Source organism: Protopterus annectens, chromosome 1.part0 (genome assembly GCF_019279795.1).
Source record: "Protopterus annectens isolate FY-2018-M chromosome 1.part0, PAN1.0, whole genome shotgun sequence".
Classification (NCBI taxonomy): domain Eukaryota; kingdom Metazoa; phylum Chordata; order Ceratodontiformes; family Protopteridae; genus Protopterus; species Protopterus annectens.
In genome coordinates this window covers 519,818,423-519,839,141 of record NC_056725.1, presented here as the reverse complement: position 1 = coordinate 519,839,141, position 20,719 = coordinate 519,818,423, and the positions used below count along the sequence as shown (strand labels likewise).

Below are 20,719 nucleotides of genomic sequence, written 5' to 3'. Positions count from 1 at the left end.
TATCAGTTACCTCTACCTTCAGGCCCGAATGGCCTCACTGACCAAAACATTCCACAGCAACCAACAAGTCCTCCTCTCTGCCGACACCAGCGACATCCTGTCTCTTCCTCTATATTCCATCACTCTAGCCACCGCAGCAAGGAACCCACTTCTAAAGAAAAATCAATGAAATTCTCTCGCCCGCACTCCGTATCAGCTCGATCACTGTTGCATACACCAACTTCCACCACTCCACATTATTAAGTTATGAAACGAGCAAAAACAGACACTACTGCACATTTTGATACCACCAAGAATCTTACAGCAAAGTCCACTCACTGGAGAACAAGAAGTGGACTCACCTGATTACACGAAAAGACACAAAAACAGAACGTGCATATTGGGAGATGAAATGTAACTATAGATAAGTATAATGCATTGTAAACACATGGAGGCCCCGGGCCTCCGTTTAAAATAGGTATTACCCAGTCAGACATTCCCGGTAAACAAAGAAATAAATACACTCTGAAGCCACTTTGGGCATGAATGATGGATTTGTTCTTTAAGAAACCTTATCCCTCTGGAAAATCAGAAAGGATTTACCTGCCATGACAGCCTGCAATTCAGATGTTCTTCTCACGGGATGCAAGAGCAATGATGAGTACAGTTTTTCAAGTCACAAACCTTCAATCAGTTTGATGCGCAAGTTCAAAGGGTGACACAGGCTATTTCTCCAGCACACAGTTGAGATCCCAGGGATTAACAGGTTTACAATGAGGTCACAGGTATAAAACTCCTTTCAGAAACTGTTTTATCATAAACAGAGAAAAAAGTGGACAGACATATTGAAACTGCCCACAATATAGGTTCATAGATAGGTACTAGGCTATTGGCGCTAGGGCCTATATAAGCCTAGCCAAACGGTACCCTGGCTTTTGCCAGCCAAGAAAATAATTTTCCTGTACCCCTGTCAAGCAGAGCCACAGAAGTGATCCCCGGGGTGAATTTCCTATCTCCCACCCAATCATCAAGATTTTTCTTGAAGAGTACTAATGAGGAGCTTTGTTTGATATAGATAAGTAGTTTGTTCCAGAGTATGTGAAGTTTCTGGGACAGGAATCTATCCCTCCAGCATGTTCTGTTTATTGTGGTGACAAGGTTTAGGTCCCTAGAACATGTAGCTCGGAGAGATTGGGATTTCTTTATGTGGAGTATGTCCAACAGCTCTGGGTTTGACATAGCTTTGTATGTTAGGCAGAGATCGCTTCTGAGTAGGCAATATGCGACAGAGTAAAGCTGGAGTTTTTTGAGACTGTCTGCGTAGGGCATCTGTTTGAGACCGGTAATCCTCTGTGAGGTATTTATGTGGCCTTTCCAGTTGTTGTAGATGTCTTGTGAGGTACACACCAAAAGGGACGTTGTACTCTATAATGGGTCTAATGAGTGATGAGAAGAGGGGAACAATTACCTCTTTTTTCCTGGATGAAAAACCTTTTGTGATGAGGTGTGCCACACAGAAGGATTTCCTGACTACTGTGGTGATGTGATTATCAAAGGAGAGACTACTATCCACCTGTGTCCCAAGGTCTCTTATCACACTTTCGGTGTTAAGTAGACTACCGCCTATGTGGTAGCTCATGGGTACAGAGCTTTTACCAAAATGAACCTTTACAGAGGAACAGAGGAGGCCAGAGGAAAGTAACTTACACAAATATGTGAGCAATAGTAGTATAAAACCCCAGATGGGCCCTTGGTTTATTGGTTAAGCACCAACTAGAAAATCGCTCCAACTTACCAACATAGGAATTTCTTTTTGTAGGCTCTTTTTCCCCTTTAAGTACCTGCTGTATGTCCATGTGAAATAAGTGCCTTAAGTTATTGAAACTGACTCAACCTGCAGTCAATTTAAGTTGATTGATACTGGGGTGTATCAAACTCTTGTCTTGTGTGAGTAGATCCAGTCTGTGGAGAAACTTGTGGTAATTGCCCTTAGGCAATTCCATAAGAAGGGAGACCCAATGTTGCCTGGGCCAAAAAGGGGGTCAACCACAATGACTTTTGGGGTATCCTTTTGAATCTTCAGAATTATCCTGGATATCCGTGGAAAGGGTGAAACAAATGAACATTCCCTTCCAAAAGAATGAAAATGCATCTATTTTCTAGGCTTGCTTGCAAGGAGCCCTGAAACAATACTTTTTAAGTTGCCTGTTTCAAAATGAGATGAACAGATCAATTTGAGGTGTTCGCCCATAACTGGATCAATTCCTGGAAAACCCTCTTATTCAACTTCCATTTGTGAGGGTCTGTCCTGGTCCTGCACAGCTTGTATGCCACTACATTTTGCTCGGATGAAATGTAAGATGCTTGGCAGGTTAAGGAATGCTGAAGAGCTAAGTCCCAAGCTATCACTGCCAGCCTGGATAGTGGTTATGACCTCATACCTCTCTGCTTGTTTATATACCACAAGACTGTGTCTGTAATCACTTGAAGAGGCCCTGGGGACCAAAGATAATGGAGAGATTACTAGGCATGGATCACAGTTAACATCTCCACTAAGTTGATGTGCTTTGGTCTGCCTGAAAAATTACTCACATCTTGCACTTTTGCCCCTCTGGAAATTGCTCCCCAATCACAATCGGATGCATCTATGACAGACTGGTTTGGGGTCTGAGGAGATAAGGGGAGATCTGAGCTCAGTAGAATGTGCTCTCTCCACCAATGCAGTTCCATTTTTATAAAACTGGAATTTGGTACTCTACAGAATGCAAATGGTGGGTCTGTGTCTTTTTAAAAAATATCTTTCTCATGTGTAATCTGGCCAGAAATATCATAAGAATCACAGAAGCCATAACCTTAAAGCTCTGAGAAATTCTATTGCAGAACTCTGAAAATTACTTGAGAAGTTCAGAACAAAAACATCAAGACAAAGATCAACACTGAAATGTGTTTAAAAAAAGCCTTTTGAAGGAAAGGATCCATAAAGCATTCCAGGAACACAATCCAGTGAGACTGAGTCAACAAGTGTTTTGCAATATTTACCTGGAAGCCCAGAATGTTCAAAAGTGATATAACCCATGTTAATGACTCTAGATATCTGGATATATACTCTGCAAAGATAAGCAAGTTGTCTAAATATGGAATTATGTGACTGCCATTCAGTTTGTAAATCACTATCACTGGGGCTAGACATTTTGGGAATACCTTGAAGTTGCAGATAAGCCAAAGGGTAATGGACAAAATTAATAATGTCATCCAGAAAAAAGAAATTTTAATTTCCTGAAGGCTATGGCTATGAGAATGTGGTATAAACTGTCTTTTAGGTCTACAGTTACCAAATAACATCAGGAATGGGCATTAATTATTTCTGCAAGGGCAACATTTTGAGCTTTGAAACTTTCATGTAAAGATTTAGAAATGAAAGTCTTGGTAGTGGTCTCCCAAAAGCTTCTTTCTTTGGTACCAGAATATTATGGAGTAAAAGTCTTTGCCCCTTTGACTTAAAGTAAACCACTTCCAAGACTCCCTGGGTGTAAAGACTGAAGGACCTGAGGAAAGAAATTCTGTTTGATTTGTAGGGTGGGGATGTACTCTGCTGAAAGGAGATTTTTGTATCAGCTGCCATACTGTAACCACCGTGCACCACTTTTAACACCCAGGAGTTTGAAATAATCATTTGCCAAAGATGAATGTTGAGGGTCACTTACTGGGAAAGACATGTACAGATACTGGCGAGAGGAGAGGGAACAGGGTAAGGAATGCTGGCACAGTCTATAGTATGGCCTCTCCCTTTTTTCTGGAAAGACCCCAATTTCTGTCATCATTACCCTCTGACAATCTGCTTTTAGCATTTTGTTTGCTAGAAAAAATGATTTTTTTTTGGTGTATGTAAGAGGAAGGCCTACAATATTTATATTGGGGTACATGAATCAACATGGAAACTCCCTACATTAATTCCCTCTTTCATCACATTGTTTGAGAATGTGGGTAGTAGAAGAACCAAACAATACCTCCTTATCAAAAGATGAATCCAAGATTTCAGACTTTACCTCACCAGCAAATGTTGCATTACATACCAAAGCACTGTAGTTGTAAGCAGTGCACCTAAGCACAGTAGTTAGACAGTCACACACTCATCAAGGAATGTTTAGATACATGAGAAAGGGTAGAAACTGTTTGGTTCAAAAGAGAATGTTCTTCTATAGGAACAGCAAAAGCCAACTCCTGCAGTGTAATTAAAAGAAAATTAATCTCCCGGCCAGCTCATGCCGGGGGGGAGGGGGGGGGTTTGCAAGAGCACCCCCCCTTGCACCTGCCTGCGGGCACCCTTAAGTGATTTTTTTTGGTTCTTTCTAGCTCCTGTAGGGCACAGCCAAACAGACCAGAATAAGTATCCATGCTGCAACCGTAGAAGCACCAGCAAACGCTATAATAGTAGCTGGAGCGAGTCGGTTGGAAGATAAGTTGTCAGTGAGTTTTCACAAGCAAAGCAAACACTCTCCATGGGGTCCCTTTTATTTGAGTTTTCACAAGCAGCACCCCTGCATTCACAACTCTCTCCCCAGTCCCTTAACTTATAAAAAGGGAAAGTAGAACAGAATTCCCATGTCAGTACTGTTCAAACAACTACTCACATATTCTGACAGAATCAACATGGCATGTAGGTGGTCATGAAGTAAGCACAAGCATTTCACAGACAAATTTCTTCCCATTCCTCCATAAACTTTTCTGTCCCCTCTTAGTCAAAACATAGATTAAGTTCTAGGTTTCTTAAAAAGGCAATCATTTGAGTGGACAGGCTCCCCAGGAGTGACTTATTGCCGGATACAAAGTTCTTAGCCGATTACTGTTCCTATGAAGTACAAGAAATGCTTCTTCAGACACCAAGAACGTACTGATGAAAGCTTCACTCGGACTGGTTAATTCCAAAGCAGGAAATCACAAATCAGCAGAGTGAAGGGGGAGAGCTTTTTGAAGTTGGCCAGTCAGTGTTTCACATACAGGAAATGACCCATATAGCCTAGGGATTGCTGCAACAGTGGAAATGATGAACTTCTACTTACATCGTCAGTCCATTCAGTGCCCTTCAAAATATCAATGACAAAGTAAGGCTTATGGTTTACAGTTCTCCCACCACTTAAAGTCAACAAAATGTCTAGGTCTTTTCATTAATTTCCTTTCCTTTTACCTAATGTACAGCAAATAATCATTTTCCACAAACACAGTGGTATTCCCAAATTGCAAACCTTTTTCCAGTCTGCCACAGTTTCGTCAGGAGCAGTTCTTTTTCTGGCATGATTGCATCTTTACAAATACAGATCTCAGCTGCTTTGATAGCATATTGTGTGTGTACTCCAAATCTAGCTTTCTCAATTAAATCCTGCTGTGCAACAACAGTCCAATTGCTTATTTGTAACCTTATAAGATTAATCCTCATATGCCTTCCACTTTCTCTGGTACAGAAAAAAAATCTTGAGACTTTCTCTATGTGATCTGTCTTCGAATTTCATTTTTTTTTTAATCTTTCTTCTTGAGAAACTTCATGTTGAGCCAATCCTTCCTTAATTTCTGCAGGTTTCTCTGTTCATCTGAATGGCAAATTAAAGTTTCTCGTTTTCCATCTTTTGTCATTTCATCAATACTATAAATACCTCTGAGTCCATCTGATTTATTTTTCCTCTACACTACTGGTACCCATCTCTGGTACTAAGGTACAACCTGAAAAGCTGCATGGTTCTTCAAAGCCAGAGCCTTTTCTTCATAGTAGAGCTCATTTCTTCTGAGTTAGGAGGGTGCATTGTGTGAATGCATAGATCCTGCCCTGACCTTCAACTTGAGAAGGCCATGACTGTCTTTAGCCACAGGGTGTCACCAAAAGGAGTTTAGGTCATGTCTAGCCTAGTCTTCTGCAGCACAGTGGGAATAAGAGACTGCGAAGAGGCACACATACAGCCAACTCTCTTCTTCCAAGGAATTTTTTTTTTTTTTTTTTGCATGAGCAATTGGAACAAAATTGTTTCATCTGGTAATATTTTGTCTGATACAATGGAGATCCAGTGGGCAACTCACTTCTACATTAACAGAACAAAATTTGGTACCCAGCTTCCATTTGTTACTGCTGTAAGAGGTCTTGTTTTAGCTGCCCATCAACATGTTCCAAGATCACAGGATGTAAGAGACCCTGATGCACAATCCAAGAAAAAGTACAGTTTTGTACCTACCATAAATGTAGATGTTTGAAGATCCACATTGCTGCAGTCCTTACATATGGGGTAGTCCGCTGTCCTCGGTCGGCCCGAATACCAAAGAATTAGGATGACGTCAGTCATGGGCGCTCAGATCTGACATCAGAGCGTCAGGGTATAAAAGCGCATGACCGACGTCATATCCTCAGTCTTTTCTTGCCCCAGATGTCAGAAGGCCCTAAAAAGAAAGGCCACAGCCCAAAAACAGGATACCTCCCAAAAACATGCCCAACAACAACCATCACCCAAACCATATAACCATGCCAAACTACAGAGGGGAAGGAGGGAGGGTAAATTGGACTGCAGCAATGTGGATCTTCGAACATCTACATTTATGGTAGGTACAAAACTGTACTATGTTCTTCATCTCACATTGCTGCAGTCCTTACATATGGGTAGAATCCCAAAGCAGAGGTAAAGGGAGGATGGCAAAATCATAAAGCATTAGGGGCTGCTAAAATGCCCTGTAATATTGCAGTGGCAAATCCAGCCCTAGACTTAGAATAAAGAGGAAGGTGGTAATGCTTGGAAAAAGTATGTACTGAACTCCAAGTGGCTGCTTCCAAAATATCTTTTGTAGCTACCCCCCTTAGAAAGGCAGTAGAAGTGGCAGTAGCTCTAGTGGAATGAGGTCTGATTCCAGCCGGAATCTCCTTACCATGATGGGAATAACAGAAAGAAATACAAAACCCAATCCATTTAGAAATAGTTTGTTTTGAAACAGGTTTTCCCTGAGAACCCAAAGCAAAAGAAACAAACAACTGCTGAGACTGTCTGAACCCCTTGGTTCTGCTCAAATAATAACGTAACTGCCTGTGAATATCCAAAGTATGCAAAATCTTCTCCCCTTTATTTTGAGGGTTTGCATAAAAAGTAGGCAAATGAATAGTTTGGTTCAAGGCCACACTAGAAACCACTTTAGGCATAAAGGAAGGATTAATGCAAAGATACCCTATCCTTATGAAAAATCAGGAAAGGTTCCACTGCCATAAGGGCCTGTAATTCAGAAACCCTTCTTGCAGAGGTAATGGCCAACAAAAAAGCAGTCTTCCATGATAAATACTTTAACTCGGCAGTAGCTGCAGGCTCAAAAGGTTGTAGAGTAAGCTTTTCCAACACAAAATTGAGATCCCAAGCAGGAGTAGGAGCTCTATGGGGGTCTTATGTTCTTTGCCCCTCTAAGAAATTGCTTAAACAAAGGATGGGAAAATAAAGGAGGGTCACAGTCATAGTGAGCAGAAATGGCTGCAGCATGAACCTTTATCGAGGAGAAAGACAAACCCTTGTCCAATAACTCAGTAAGATATTGAAGAGAAACACTTAAATCAGGCTTGGAAACATCAAAGTCCTTCGCTTTGCTCCAAAGAAAAATCTCCTCCATTTATCAGCGTAAACTTTCCTTGTACTAGGCCTTCTGGCCTCCAAAATAACATTCAAAACTTGTTGTGGAAGCTGAGACCCTCCAGGGTCTAAAACAGAATATGCCAGGCTGTGAGATGCAGAGACTGAATCTTGACATTGAGGAAGTGATTGCCCTCCTGAGACAAAAGATCACGGAATCAAAGGCAGAGGCCATGGAGGCTCCCATACCAAACTCCTCAGTAGTGGGTACCAGTGCTGTCGAGGCCAATCCGGCGCTATCAGAATCATGAATGGCTTGTCTATTCTGGCCTTCAGGAGTACCTTGGGAATGAGAGGCAGAGGTGGAAAGGCATAGACATGAAGATTGTTCCAACTGAATGATAGAGCATCCACCTTCCAAGCTGTGGGATGAAACCTTTTTGTGCAAAACTTTGGCAACTGGTAATTTAGTGGAGAAGCGAACAGATCTATGTCTGGAGTCCCCCATAACACTGTCAACTTTTGAAACACATGAGGATCCAGTTTCCACTCGTGAGGATCCACAATTTGTCTGCTCAACACATCCGCTAAGGAGTTCTGTGCTCCTGGTAGAAACCTTGCCTGAAGATTGAGGTGTAAACTGAGAGCAGTCTCCCACAAAATCATCGCTTGCCTGCAAAGAGGGCAAGAATGGGTTCCCCCTTGCTTGTTGATGTACCGCATGACAGTAGTGTTGTCTGTTTGAATCAACACCTGTCCTGGGTGAAGTAAATCCTTGAAAGCCATCAATGCAAATTGGACTGCTAACATCTCCTTCAAGTTGATATGCAAATGTTGAAGTCTGACAGGCCACGTGTCTTGCACCCATTTTCCATTGAGGTGTGCTCCCCAAGCCTTGTCCGAGGCATCTGTCGTTAGAATCTGACTCGCCTCTGGTCGGGTCACAGAGAGTCCCTTGTTTAGGTGACATTCCTGAGCCCACCACAAAAATTCTTTCTGAATGCAAGGTATTATCTGAATGACAGTGTCTAGATCTTGGCAGTGTTGTGTCCATACATTTTTGAGATACCATTGTAGCTTCCTCATATGCAGTTTGGCATTGGGAAGCACCAGAATACAAGATGCCATGAACCCCAAGGCTTGAAGGACTGTCCTTGCAAGTCAGCCTGGACTGTAGAGACATTTGATGGAAATAAAGAGAAAGGCTTCTTTGTTTGTCCGGGGTCAAAAAGGCCATCTGGGAAGCTGTATTCAGTCTCACACCCAGAAAGCACATGTCCTGAGAGGGTACTAGACTGGACTTTGTTTCGTTCACAGAATACCCTAGGCATCTTAACACTACCATCACATACTGTAGATGATGCAGAAGTTCGTCTTTGTGTTGTGCAATAATCAGGCAATCGTCCAAATAAGGATAAATCTGTATTCCTTTTAACCTGAAAAAGGCTATCACTGGAGCCAGAACCTTTGTGAACACACTGGGCGCAGTAGATAAGCCAAAGGGCAATGCAGAGAACGGATAATGTAAATTTCCAGCCAGAAAGCGCAGGTACCTCCTGCAACTGGGCCTGATAGGAACATGAAGATAAGCCTCTTTGAGATCCAGAGTTATCATCCAGTGATCTTTTCCCAACAGAGGTAAAAGCTGTTGTAACGTCAGCATTTTGAACTTTGGAATGTCCAGATAAGTGTTGAGGATAGATAAATCCAAAATTGGTCTCCACGTGTTCCCTTTCTTTGGTACTAGAAACAGGCGAGAATAAAATCCTAGTCCCACTTCTGACAGAGGAACTGGCTGTATAGCTCCTATTTGAAGAAGTAAAGAAATCTGCTTGTGAGCCTCTATCCTTTGCCGAGGAGGAGCGTCTGGCATGCCTTTGAAAGGAGGCAATGTATGGAAATAGAACTTGTAGCCTCGGTTTATAATGTCCAATACCCATTTGTCCTGGGTGACTAAAAGCCAGTTTTGCTTGAAGAGTGCTAATTTTCCTCCCAAAGGAGCTGCCAGGGAAGAAGAATCTGGCAGCTGAAAATGCAGGTCATTGGGCCTGTTTACGAAAGGACTGGCCCCTGCCCTCACCTGCAGATTCTGCAGGTGAACTCCAAGTTCTAGGCCTGAAAGTACTGTGAGCTCTGCCCCTGCCACGTCTAGATCTACCCCTAGACTGAGAATCAGAAGAAGGGTAGGTCCACCTATTAGTAGGCCAATTTCTACTAAACTTTGGAGGTTGCACCTGCAAAAAATCTTTAACAGTCTGCATAGACTTAGCCTTGTCTTCCATTTTCTTCAAAACCGACTCCACAGGGGGACCAAGCAAAACTTCAGACTGTAAAGGGGCATCCAGAATTCTAGTTTTAACATGCTCAGACAAATTCTGATCCTTAAGCCAGGCGTGCCTACGAAGAACTGATCCAGTGGCAGCCACCCCAGAAGAGGCCTGTACAGCATCAAAACCACACTGCAAAGAATGCTTACCCACCTGTTCAGAGACATGTACTAAATCCTGCAATTCTTTACACTCTATGCCCTCTGCCAAAGCATCCACTTTAGATTTTAGCTGAGAAAGGAGGAAATTCTGATACTTCAACATATGAAACTGGCAATTTAAAGCCCTCATTGCTAAAGTAGAAGAGGTATACACCTTCTTACCCCATCTATCCAAAGCTCTAGCTTCCTTATCTAGAGGAACCGGGTTCTTTACAACAGAAGCTCTAACACCCTTAGGCCCCTGACTAATAGTCTCTGGGTCGCCCTAGGACTCTTATACAAATATTTATGAGCCTCAGGCACCCTGTAATACCTGTCCGGTTTAACTGGCGCAGGAGGCAAAGAATCTGGATTAAGGGAAGCCTCCGAGAAAACATCTTGAACAACATCCAAAACAGGAGGTATAGCCAAGGGTCTATGCTGTGGTAAAAACAAGAATTCCCTAAGCCTCTTTCGTGAATCAGAGAAATCCTGTCCTTCCCACTTAAAATGCTCCCTCATGGAATGCAGAGTTTCTGAAAACGAAAAATCCTCTGGAGGAGAAGCAGAAGGAGTGGAATCCTCTGTATCAGAATCCGAATAAGGGGGAAAAACTTGAATATCTTCAGCAGAAGAGTCTGAGTCGTCTGAGGCCTGATCCAAACTTTCCAACTCTGGCTCCACCCTGGGCCACTTATCAGGAGGGGGCATAGAACCTCTAATTAAAGTAATCAAATCTTCTGCCATTTTAAGCATGTGCTTTTTAGGCACAGACCCTGAAGTACCTGGAGGGACACCAGAGGAAGGCAAAACAGACCTGCCCTTAGAAGAAGCCTTAGAAATAGTAGCAGAAGGCCTAACCAACTTAGGCATAGAAGGGAGAACAGTAACCTGAGAGGCCCCTTCAGCTTGACCTGACTCCTGTGAGGCCACATCCTGCAATATCAAAGATTCCCCCTGAGACTCAACAGAAACTTCAGCCGGATCCACCTGCTCCACTGCAGCTTCTGCAGGACCGGCTTCCGAAACGGACGAATCAACCTGTCTAGGTTTCAAGGATTTGTCTTTGCGCTTCTTCGTGGAAGCGGGCGTCGGAGGATCCGGCGGCATATTATAATTACACCGCTTACCAAAGACTAACCTAGCACAATCTAACCTTCTTTTTATAGTGTGCTTATTAAACCTAGCACAAAACCGACACCCGACTACGTCGTGGTCCGGTCCCAAACAAGGAATGCAAAGAGAGTGATAATCCCTATGCGGTATCTGTTTCCCACAAGAAATACAATTATTCACTTTTTCTGACATCCGGAATTAACTGAGGCAAGAAAAAACAAAAATATTCCCCAACGGGGTACTTAGCCCAACTTGGTTTCGGTCTGAAACTCAGAATACGAAAATTTCAGAACGCCGAACGGCACTTGCAACGCTGCTTCTGCATCGGACCATGCGGCAAAAAAGACTGAGGATATGATGTCGGTCATGCGCTTTTATACCCTGACGCTCTGATGTCAGATCTGAGCGCCCATGACCGACGTCAGCCTAATTCTTTGGTATTCGGGCCGACCGAGGACAGCGGACTACCCCATATGTAAGGACTGCAGCAATGTGAGATGAAGAACATCCAGATCACACACAATATTTATATGTACATAGCAAGTATAAGTGAATACCTGCTACTTACATTTTACATTTGATACCGTTTGCAAAGAGTGTGCTAAAGTCAAGGCTAATATGAATACCCTTAGGGCAAACCTCAGACTTATCTTTTCCTTCTAGCTAATATGACTAAGTAGTAATGGACTTGTTCCATGTTCCTCAGACCAGCAGCTCTGTGAAGCACATCCCGTCTGAAGAATTACTGATACTCATCTGTGTCCCCTGTGAGACCATCACAGGCAAGCCCAGATTGCACTTCACTTGCTGGACTCAAAGAAATCATTCCTGATGGATGAGATAAAATGAACTACCCAGTTCAGAGGGTGGTTGTGGTTCTACTAAAGGTTCTTAAAAGACCATTTGTTTCACTGTGTAGTCTGGGTATAAAATACCAGGACTAAAGATCTGTATCTTAAGGAGTACCCAGCCAGATGACAGATATTTGACTAGTAACTGTAAAATAAGCTTTCAAGCTGACTGTTCAGTCTTTGAGAAGACAAAGCTGTCCCTTGTCCATGTCCAACAGAGGTCTAGAGAAATCTGCTCTCTCAGGGACCAGGTTGTATTTTGGGAAGTTTAACAGGAAGACTAGGTAGGTTAAACAGTGCATGGTCAGTCTCAATAATATCTGAATGCCTGCTGCTGAAGAAGCTTGATCAGATGGTCATTCAGGTAAGGGTAAATGCATACTACTCTGTGCCTTCAGATATATAAACACTGGGGGGCTAGGCATTTTGTCAGCACTCAAGAATCATTAAGAATAGCTGAAAGGGCAAAGAAGCAAACTGGCACTGGTCATGCCCTACCTTGAACCTGGAAGTACCACAAGAACCCCCAGGATCAGAAGAGGCAACAAAGAGTGAAGGGTCAGCAATCTGAACTTGGTCACCTTTAAAACCCTGATTTGTAATGAGAAGTCCATAACAAGTCTCCACACACTGTCATTCTATGGTACAAGAGAGGGAAAAAAAATCCTTGCCCCTCCAGGGTGACCCGGTATACAGCCTCACACACAAGACAACCTGGTCCAGCACAACAATGGCATCTGCGGATGACAGTGAGGGATAGTCAGCATTACCATGAAGAAACAGTGAGCCCTGAACTCCAATTTGAGCCTACTGATTCAACTTCCATTATCACTAGTTGTTATTCAGGTTGAATTAGTTTTGGCTGAAGTGCAATAGCCTACTATCCACAACATGGAAAAGAGAAGAGGAATTTGAGAATTAAAGAGGAAAACAATTATGAGCATAGTTAATAGCAGACATTGCCTTCTTGAGGGGAGAGAGAGAACATACCTCCCTGTTTTCCTGGCCTGTCGCTTAGTATCTACTTCTGATAGGTCATAAACAGAACTGCTCCAGACTCTACAGTTTCGTCCACATTTTTTTTTTTTACAGTTTTTTTTTCATCTACAGCAAAAATGACCTAAAAGAAAGCTGGTATCCAGAAAGGCATTCAGCAGCTGCACCTTTACATCCCTTGGAATAGGCTGACATATTTTAGCACCAATAATTCCTTCTAATTACAGTATCGATAGCTGCTACTCCTCTGCTACAAGTTACCACAATGATACAACTGCATTTAACGGTATGCTTACCCACTTTAAAGGCAGTTTAAGTCAATCTGCACTCCCTTTCTTTCAACATCCAATGTCTTGTCCTCAATTTGCTTAAATTATTTGTTGGCATAATTCATTATATGCATTTTGCAACAGACAGCCCAAAGCTGACAAGATGAAATAAGTGTAAACTTTCCTCTTAAAATAATTACAAGTCTGATATCCTTAAAACATGGGAGCACAAAGTGTTCTGGTACCAGCTCAGACCCACAATATGCTTCTAATATTTGATGGTTAGGTCTACCGTGCATTTGTTTTACAAGAATTTGGAAGTTTCCTGAATCATGTAGAAACCATTTTTTCTTTTCTTCAAGGAGTTGGTGGGAGGGAATCACACCACAGGGATGACAAATCAGAAGAATTCTCACAGGCCTGGAAAAAAGAACTATAAAAAGCTTCATTTCTTCTATGCCCAGTAGATCCAAAAAACTCTGAGTGCTCCTAAGAGTCCTGTTTAAAAGGTTCCGCCATGAAGCTGAAAGTCTCCCTACAAGCAATACAGAAAGTAACCTACACAAATGATTATCTAAATGTAACAGCTCAGCAGGTAAGGATTTTTTGCAGTAGTAGACCAGATCTTCCTCATCTAATGCAGAACCAGGGGAATTTATGGAGAGGCTTCTCTTCATTTTGAAAGGGGAGACGGGTACATCTGAAATGGAGGGTGGTGACAGCACAAGGCTAATTTGACAGCATATCACATACTCTTCAGCAATTTTCTTGGCCTACCTGTGCTGAATATGTGCTCTATATCACTGACAAAAGAAAAAGCCATTTTAACCAGGGGAAACTTTATTGCAAATTTGCAAAAAAAAAAAAAAAGGAACACCCAAGTTTGACTCTCTTCAATTAAAAAGAGTAGGCATATCCAGAGTCTCTCATACCTCAGAGGGAGTGACCAAAAATCTGCTAGAAACATTTTAAATAGAGAGAACATGAGAAACTCATATGAACTGCTCGATTAGCAAGCATGGTCCACCTCAAAAGTTACTAATAAACACGGATAATTTAATAACGTAATCCAAGATACAACAAGAGAACTTCAGTACTGAAACTATGACAACAAAATGTCTGTGAAGCAAAGGGCTCTTAGCAAGATACTATCGGACATTAAAAGAAACAACTGAAAAGTAAATCTAGTAGTGGATGTGACAGGGAAACTGCATTAGACTGATTTGATAAAAAACTAAACAGAAGGTCTAGGACTACAGTCCATATTAGTTTGCGATTCGTCAGAAACCAGATCCCTCTCTTGATCGACTTGTTGCCTGCTCAAAAAGGGACCACAAGGAGCACGGCATCTGGAGAACACATTTCAGCACTATATGCACCAAAGAGAGCATTTGCTGATGCTGAATGTGAAAACACAAAATTCAGACAGCAATATAGCAACAACTCTGTACCACAGATGATAATTCTAAAATAGAAGACAAGCACTACTACAAAAAGGTTAAATAATAGGAGCAGAAAGGACCCATAGTCATCAATGGCCAGGATACAGTTACAGCATTTGTAAGGTGTGGAGGTACAGCTGCAAGGGTACATCATTTCAGGCTCTGCAGAGTCAAAACTGCAGCGCAGAACCAATGTCTCAAAAAAACAATTATAAGGAGAGATACTTACTAAAAAGGATACCAAAGACCTCAGAAAATGATCATGGCTCAAATATGGAAGGTAACATGCTCCTGGGTTGAGGACAATGTTTGAATCAGCAAATCAGAATGAAATAAAAACCAAGATAATGCCTTAAGGAAGATGATAATGTTGGATCTCTCTCTACCAGGTGGGCATGCTCGAACAAAAAAAAAAAAACCCCAAAAAGAATACATACCTAAAGCAAACACTGTGGCTAGAGAAATGATGAACCTTTACTGAAAAGAACCTTTAAAATACCAACATGTGCATCAGAATCAGGCAGAAAACTATAATTCAAAGTGGAAAGCGATGATGCTGACGCAGGGAGGAAGCTCAAGAAATAAGGAGAGATTGGGATTTTGGAAACAGACCCTTAAGAAGAACAACCAAAATCATACTGAGTATTATATTCTTAAAATAGCAGGAAGTATTTTAAGAACCAAACCAGCAAGAGAATAGAGAAAAGAGATTTTGCCGATAGGGTTGACTGTGGTCAGGGATACAGATAATAGGCAAGAGGAGGCTGAAATTTATTGGAGAAAACTGGCAAAGGAACCAAAGTATTGGGAGCAAATAACTAGAAAGGTAACAGAATGGGAAAAGGCCAAAAATATATTTGGACTGAAGGTTAGAGATTGTCTTCCCTTATCAAGGATTGATATTAGAGTATAAGCAAATGGAAAGAAATAGGGGGTTCCTAAATGAAAGTCTAGAACTGGTAGAGTTTTTAATAGAATCTAGAATAAAAGCTGTGGTTAAACAAGGAATAATTAGTAAAGCATATAAAATACTTTACAGGTTGGTACTAGGCTATCGGCCCTAGGGCCTATACAAGCCTAGCCATAACAATTCCCTGGCTATGTCTTACCCACACTATTTACTTCCCTGGACCCCTGTCTAGCAGGGCAACTGACGTGATCCCTGGGGTGGATTTCCTTTCTCCCATCCAATCATCAAGGTTCCTTTTGAAAAGACACAGGAACAATTGACCAGCACTCGAATCTGCAAGACTCCATCAACCACCACAATGAATTTACCTAGGTTTCGTCTTTATTCAGACTTTTTCAGAATAATATCAAACAATTCAATCCATCCAAGTTTTATAAAAGACAAATCATGACATCATTACTCAACTAACTAATTAACATCCATTATACTTAAAGTGAACTGAACACACTCAATCAAAAAATATCCAAGGTTAAAAACATGAAAATAGATGTGAATATTAAATATCCAAACCATATAAGAATATTATATTAAATAACAATAAATTAATAATCACATCACCCTAAAATATGTTTTAATTTTAAAACAGGGGCAATACTAATGTGATCATTGATGCCAGGAAACACCGTGGCATTTAATCTAAGCTGCCATTTCATTTCACTGATGTCAAGATGAAAATCTAAAACATTACCCTGTGCATCCTTGACAATTTTTTGTATCACACAAAACTTAAATTCATGCCCACTATGCAACTCAATATGTCTATACAAGGCATTCATTTTTTTCTTATGCCTAATATCTGACATATGTTCAATAATTCTAACTCTAAAGGCTCTACTGGTTTTCCCAACGTAAAACGCCGGGCATTGACCACATTGAGCCATATACACCACATTGTTAGTGTAACAATCAAAATGACCATGGAGCCTAATAGACACACCAGCCACATATAGCTTAGAATCCGTGGACAACACCAGATGGCACACACTACATCTACCACATTTAAAATTCCCAATAGGTCTACCCGTTGGATTGAAAGGATTGTCACCCTTCTGTAATAATTGCTTAAATGATTTGGCCTTTCTAAAAACACATTTAGGACGACAACTAAGCTTTTCCCAAACCAGACTATCAAGTCTAAGTAACTTCCAATTATTGTAGACTACGTCCCTAATATTTAACGCATCAAAGGAATAAGTTGTAATAAAATAAAGGTCAACCTTCTGGGCCTCCTTTATTCACATTGGCCCCTATTAGTTGATTGCTTCCATTCCAATATTAGTTGTTTCATTATTAACCTCAACACCCATAATTGTGTGGTTATTACTCATTCTCCTCTTCAATAAAGGCCAGTATGTACCATCAATTCTCTTCCGCTTCACCTCCTCTGTTATAGCTTGACACAATCCTTCCGGATAACTTCTTTTAATAAACATACTAACAATAAAATCTACTTCCTTTAGGAAATCCAAATCATCACTAACCATTCTGGCAGCCCTGACCATCTGACCTTTAACGACTGCTTTTTTCTGATGGTCAGGGTGCCAGCTAGAATAACTAAGGTATGAATTAGAAAAGGTAGCCCTTCCTATGAATAGTAGATGTCAAAGTATGCATAATGGGATCAATTTTTAAATTTACGTCCAAATATACAATCTCCTGCTTATTGAAAACATAGGTGAATTTCAAAAAATACACTGTCTGGTTAATGTACTCTACAAAATGATTTACTTCTTCGACACTACCTTCCCAAACTATAAACAAATCATCTAAAAAACGGGTATAGTGCCGAATGTTAGACATAAACCTACTTTCAAAAACATATTCCTGCTCCCAATAAGACATGATATAATTGGCATAAATGGGGGCACAAGCCGCCCCCATAGCTACACCTGTAACTTGCTTGAAGTAATGTCCCTCAAAGAAAATGTAATTATTGTTTAAAACTGTTTCCATCAAGGTAATGAACACATTTATTCGATCCTGATCATACAGTCCTGTTTTTAGAAGTTGCCACTCTAACCATTCTAAACCTATATTATTAGGTATAACAGAAAAAAGATTAACAACGTCTTTAGTAACCATTATAGTGTTGTCATTGATTTCCACAGTCCTAAGCTTATCCAGAAATTGCCAAGAATCCTTGGTGATGTAGTCAAATAATTTGATCCCTTTTTGCAAATGGTAATCCAAAAATTTACTTATAAAGCAAGTGTTACTGCGTTTACCATCTACAATAGGCCTAAACTTAACATCCTCTAGCCCCTTATGTATCTTAGGGATCCCAAAGATGCTACTCACCACAGGATACTCATTATTAATAAAAAATACTTTGATTCATCAATTTGTCCTTGCATCAGCAAGTCCTCAACTAAGAGATCCACTTTAGAATAGGCAATATTAACTTGGTTTAAGCTACTTTCATCATATGTATCCCCACTCAACATAATTAACATATGATTGATGTAATCATTTATATCCATGACAACTACGCCACTGCCCTTGTCGGGTTTCATGAATCTAATAGACCTATCCCTGATCAATTCATTTAATAGGCCTAGTTCCTCCTTGCTTAAATTGTTTGCATTATTAAATGCCTCAAACCCACAAGCAGTCTTACTCTTGTTAATGTACTCCCTGATATCAAGTTCACAAATCTTCTCAAACAAACCGACTGTATTGTTAGAAATGGGCATAAACTTACTGGGCTTTCTTAAAACCTCCCCTCTTCATCCAATTACATCATGAAACATCAACTTCAAATTCATCTTCCTTGTTAATAATTTTAAGTCGATAAGAATATCACTTAAGTTACCCCTAACAAGGGGAACAAAAGTAGATCCCTTTGATAACAATTCTACATGTCCAGTATCAATGACTTTACTGGAAAAATTGTATACTTTATAATCACCATGGCTATTACAAACTACCACAGGATTACTAATAATTCCCATTTTTAGTTGTTCATCAGCAATCTGGATTAACTGTTCAATATCCCCACCAGTGACCCCATCAACACTGCTAATAGGAGCTTCCATTAATTCACAAGCAGAAAAAATAAATTCACCATTATTTTCGGGTGTAATATCAGGTGTTAAATAAATACTGAGATCCACACTTGACTCAGCCTGTCCACCATCAGCCACAAACTCAAATAAATCAGTGTTATCACCCTATAATTCATCACTATAAGAATTTACATTAGACTCATTAGTACAGGTAGTCCCTATTGTTGGAACACCTGTAACCTCATTAACGTCCATATTAAACAACAATGCTGCGACCTTTTGAAAAGAGCCAAAGAGGCGCTCTGCTTGACATGTATGGGCAGTCTATTCCAGAGTCTGAGGAGTCTCTGGGTCAGGAACCTATCCCTCCAGCATGTTTTGTTTATAGTGATGACAAGATTTAGATCCCTGGAGCGTGTGGCTCTGAGGGATTGGGATTTCTTTAAGTGTAGCATGTCCAACAACTCTGGGTTTGACATGGCCTTGTATGTTAAGCAGAGATTGCCTCGGAGTAGACGATATGCGACAGGGTATAGCTGGAGTTTTTTAAGGCTGTCAGCATATGGCATCTGCTTTAGGCCTGTGATTCTTTTAGTGAGGTATTTCTGCGGCCTTTCCAGTTGTTGCAGATGTCTTGAGAGGTACATACCAAATGGGGTGTTGTATTCTATAATGGGTCTAATGAGGGATGAGTACAGTGGGACAATGACCTCCTTTTTTCTGGATGAAAATCCCTTAGTGATGAGGTGTGCCACATGGAAGGATTTCCTGACTGTTGTGGCGATGTGGTTATTGAAGGTGAGACCACTGTCCACCTGTGTCCCTAAGTCTCTTATCACACTTTTGGTGTTTAGTGTTCTGCCACCCTATGTGACAATTCACGGGTACATGTTTTTTCCCAAAGGGGATAACTATACATTTATTGGCATTGAGCTTGAGCCCATGGCTCTGGCACCAAGCATCTGTTTCTGTAAGGCCCTTTTTTAGAGTATCCACATCATTTGAGGATTCAATAATGGCTCCCAGTTTGCAGTCATCTGCGAACTTTGTTAGCCAGAGTGCCTTAGTGTTGGCCTGTACTTCAGGGAAGTAGATGCCAAACAAGAGAGGTCCCAGTACTGAACCCTGAGGTACTCCACTTGTCTAGAGCTGGATTTGGAGTCAGCTACTTTTACAGTGTGGGTTCGGTCAGTAAGCCAATTGGCAACCCATTGCGTGACGCAGTGATTAATGCCCAGCTTAGTAAGTTTATCTATGATTCCAGAGTGGGGGATGGTGTCAAAGGCCTTGGTGAGGTCCAGACAGGCTGTGTGGACTGCCTTACCCTCGTCCACGGCTCTGCAGAATGATTCGAAGAAGTCAATAAGGTTCAGGAGACAAGATCGGCCCTTCAGGAACCCAAACTGCGTGGGGTCCAGTGTTTTAAGGTTGTCAATGTCTTTGTTTAGAAGTTCCATGATAATATGTTCTATGGCCTTGCAGATCAGGCTCGTCAGACTGATGGGGCGGTAGTTCCCGGGATCCAAGGTGGATTCCCCCCCTTGTGGAGTAGGATAACTGTAGCTGTGCGCCACTCAGTGGGCATGAAGCCGGAGGTGAGGGTATGATTAAACATGACACTTAGGTGAGGTGCCAGTTCATTTTGTAGTTCATGTAGTACACAGCCCGGGATGTCATCTGGTCCCATGGATGCTGTATTCTTTGCTCTGGAGAGTGCGTTTTTTACCTGTGTGGCCATTACCGGAATTTGGCAATCTTCCAGTATTGAGATGGACCACTTAGGGGGTGAGAGGGGGGGGTTAAGTTGGCACTGAATTGATCTGCCAGGATATTGGCAATATCCTTGGGATCAGTATATTTAATGCCATTCTGTTGTAGCTGAGAGCAGATCTGAGCATTGCCATTTAGATTCTTGATATAACTATAGAATGCCTTGTGGTTATCTTTGGCAATTTCATTTTCGTAACTAGCTTTGGAGGATTTTATGAGGGTTCTCAGCTTCTTACGGAGGCTGCTAAGGGAGTTCTTTGCATCCTGGGAT

General features: G+C 41.3%; 1 protein-coding gene across 1 annotated transcript in view; it reads right to left on the bottom strand.

Annotated features, from left to right (window-relative positions):
- Window positions 1-20,719, bottom strand: part of LOC122789622 (serine/threonine-protein phosphatase 2A 56 kDa regulatory subunit delta isoform-like) — a 1,584,804-nt gene that overhangs the window by 1,203,745 nt on the left and 360,340 nt on the right. The window contains exons 5-6 of the mRNA XM_044057373.1: window positions 18,412-18,843; window positions 18,002-18,327 (exon numbers count right to left, since the gene is read on the bottom strand). Of these exons, the coding sequence (XP_043913308.1) occupies window positions 18,002-18,327; window positions 18,412-18,843 (758 nt within the window). The remainder of the gene's footprint in view (window positions 1-18,001; window positions 18,328-18,411; window positions 18,844-20,719) is intronic.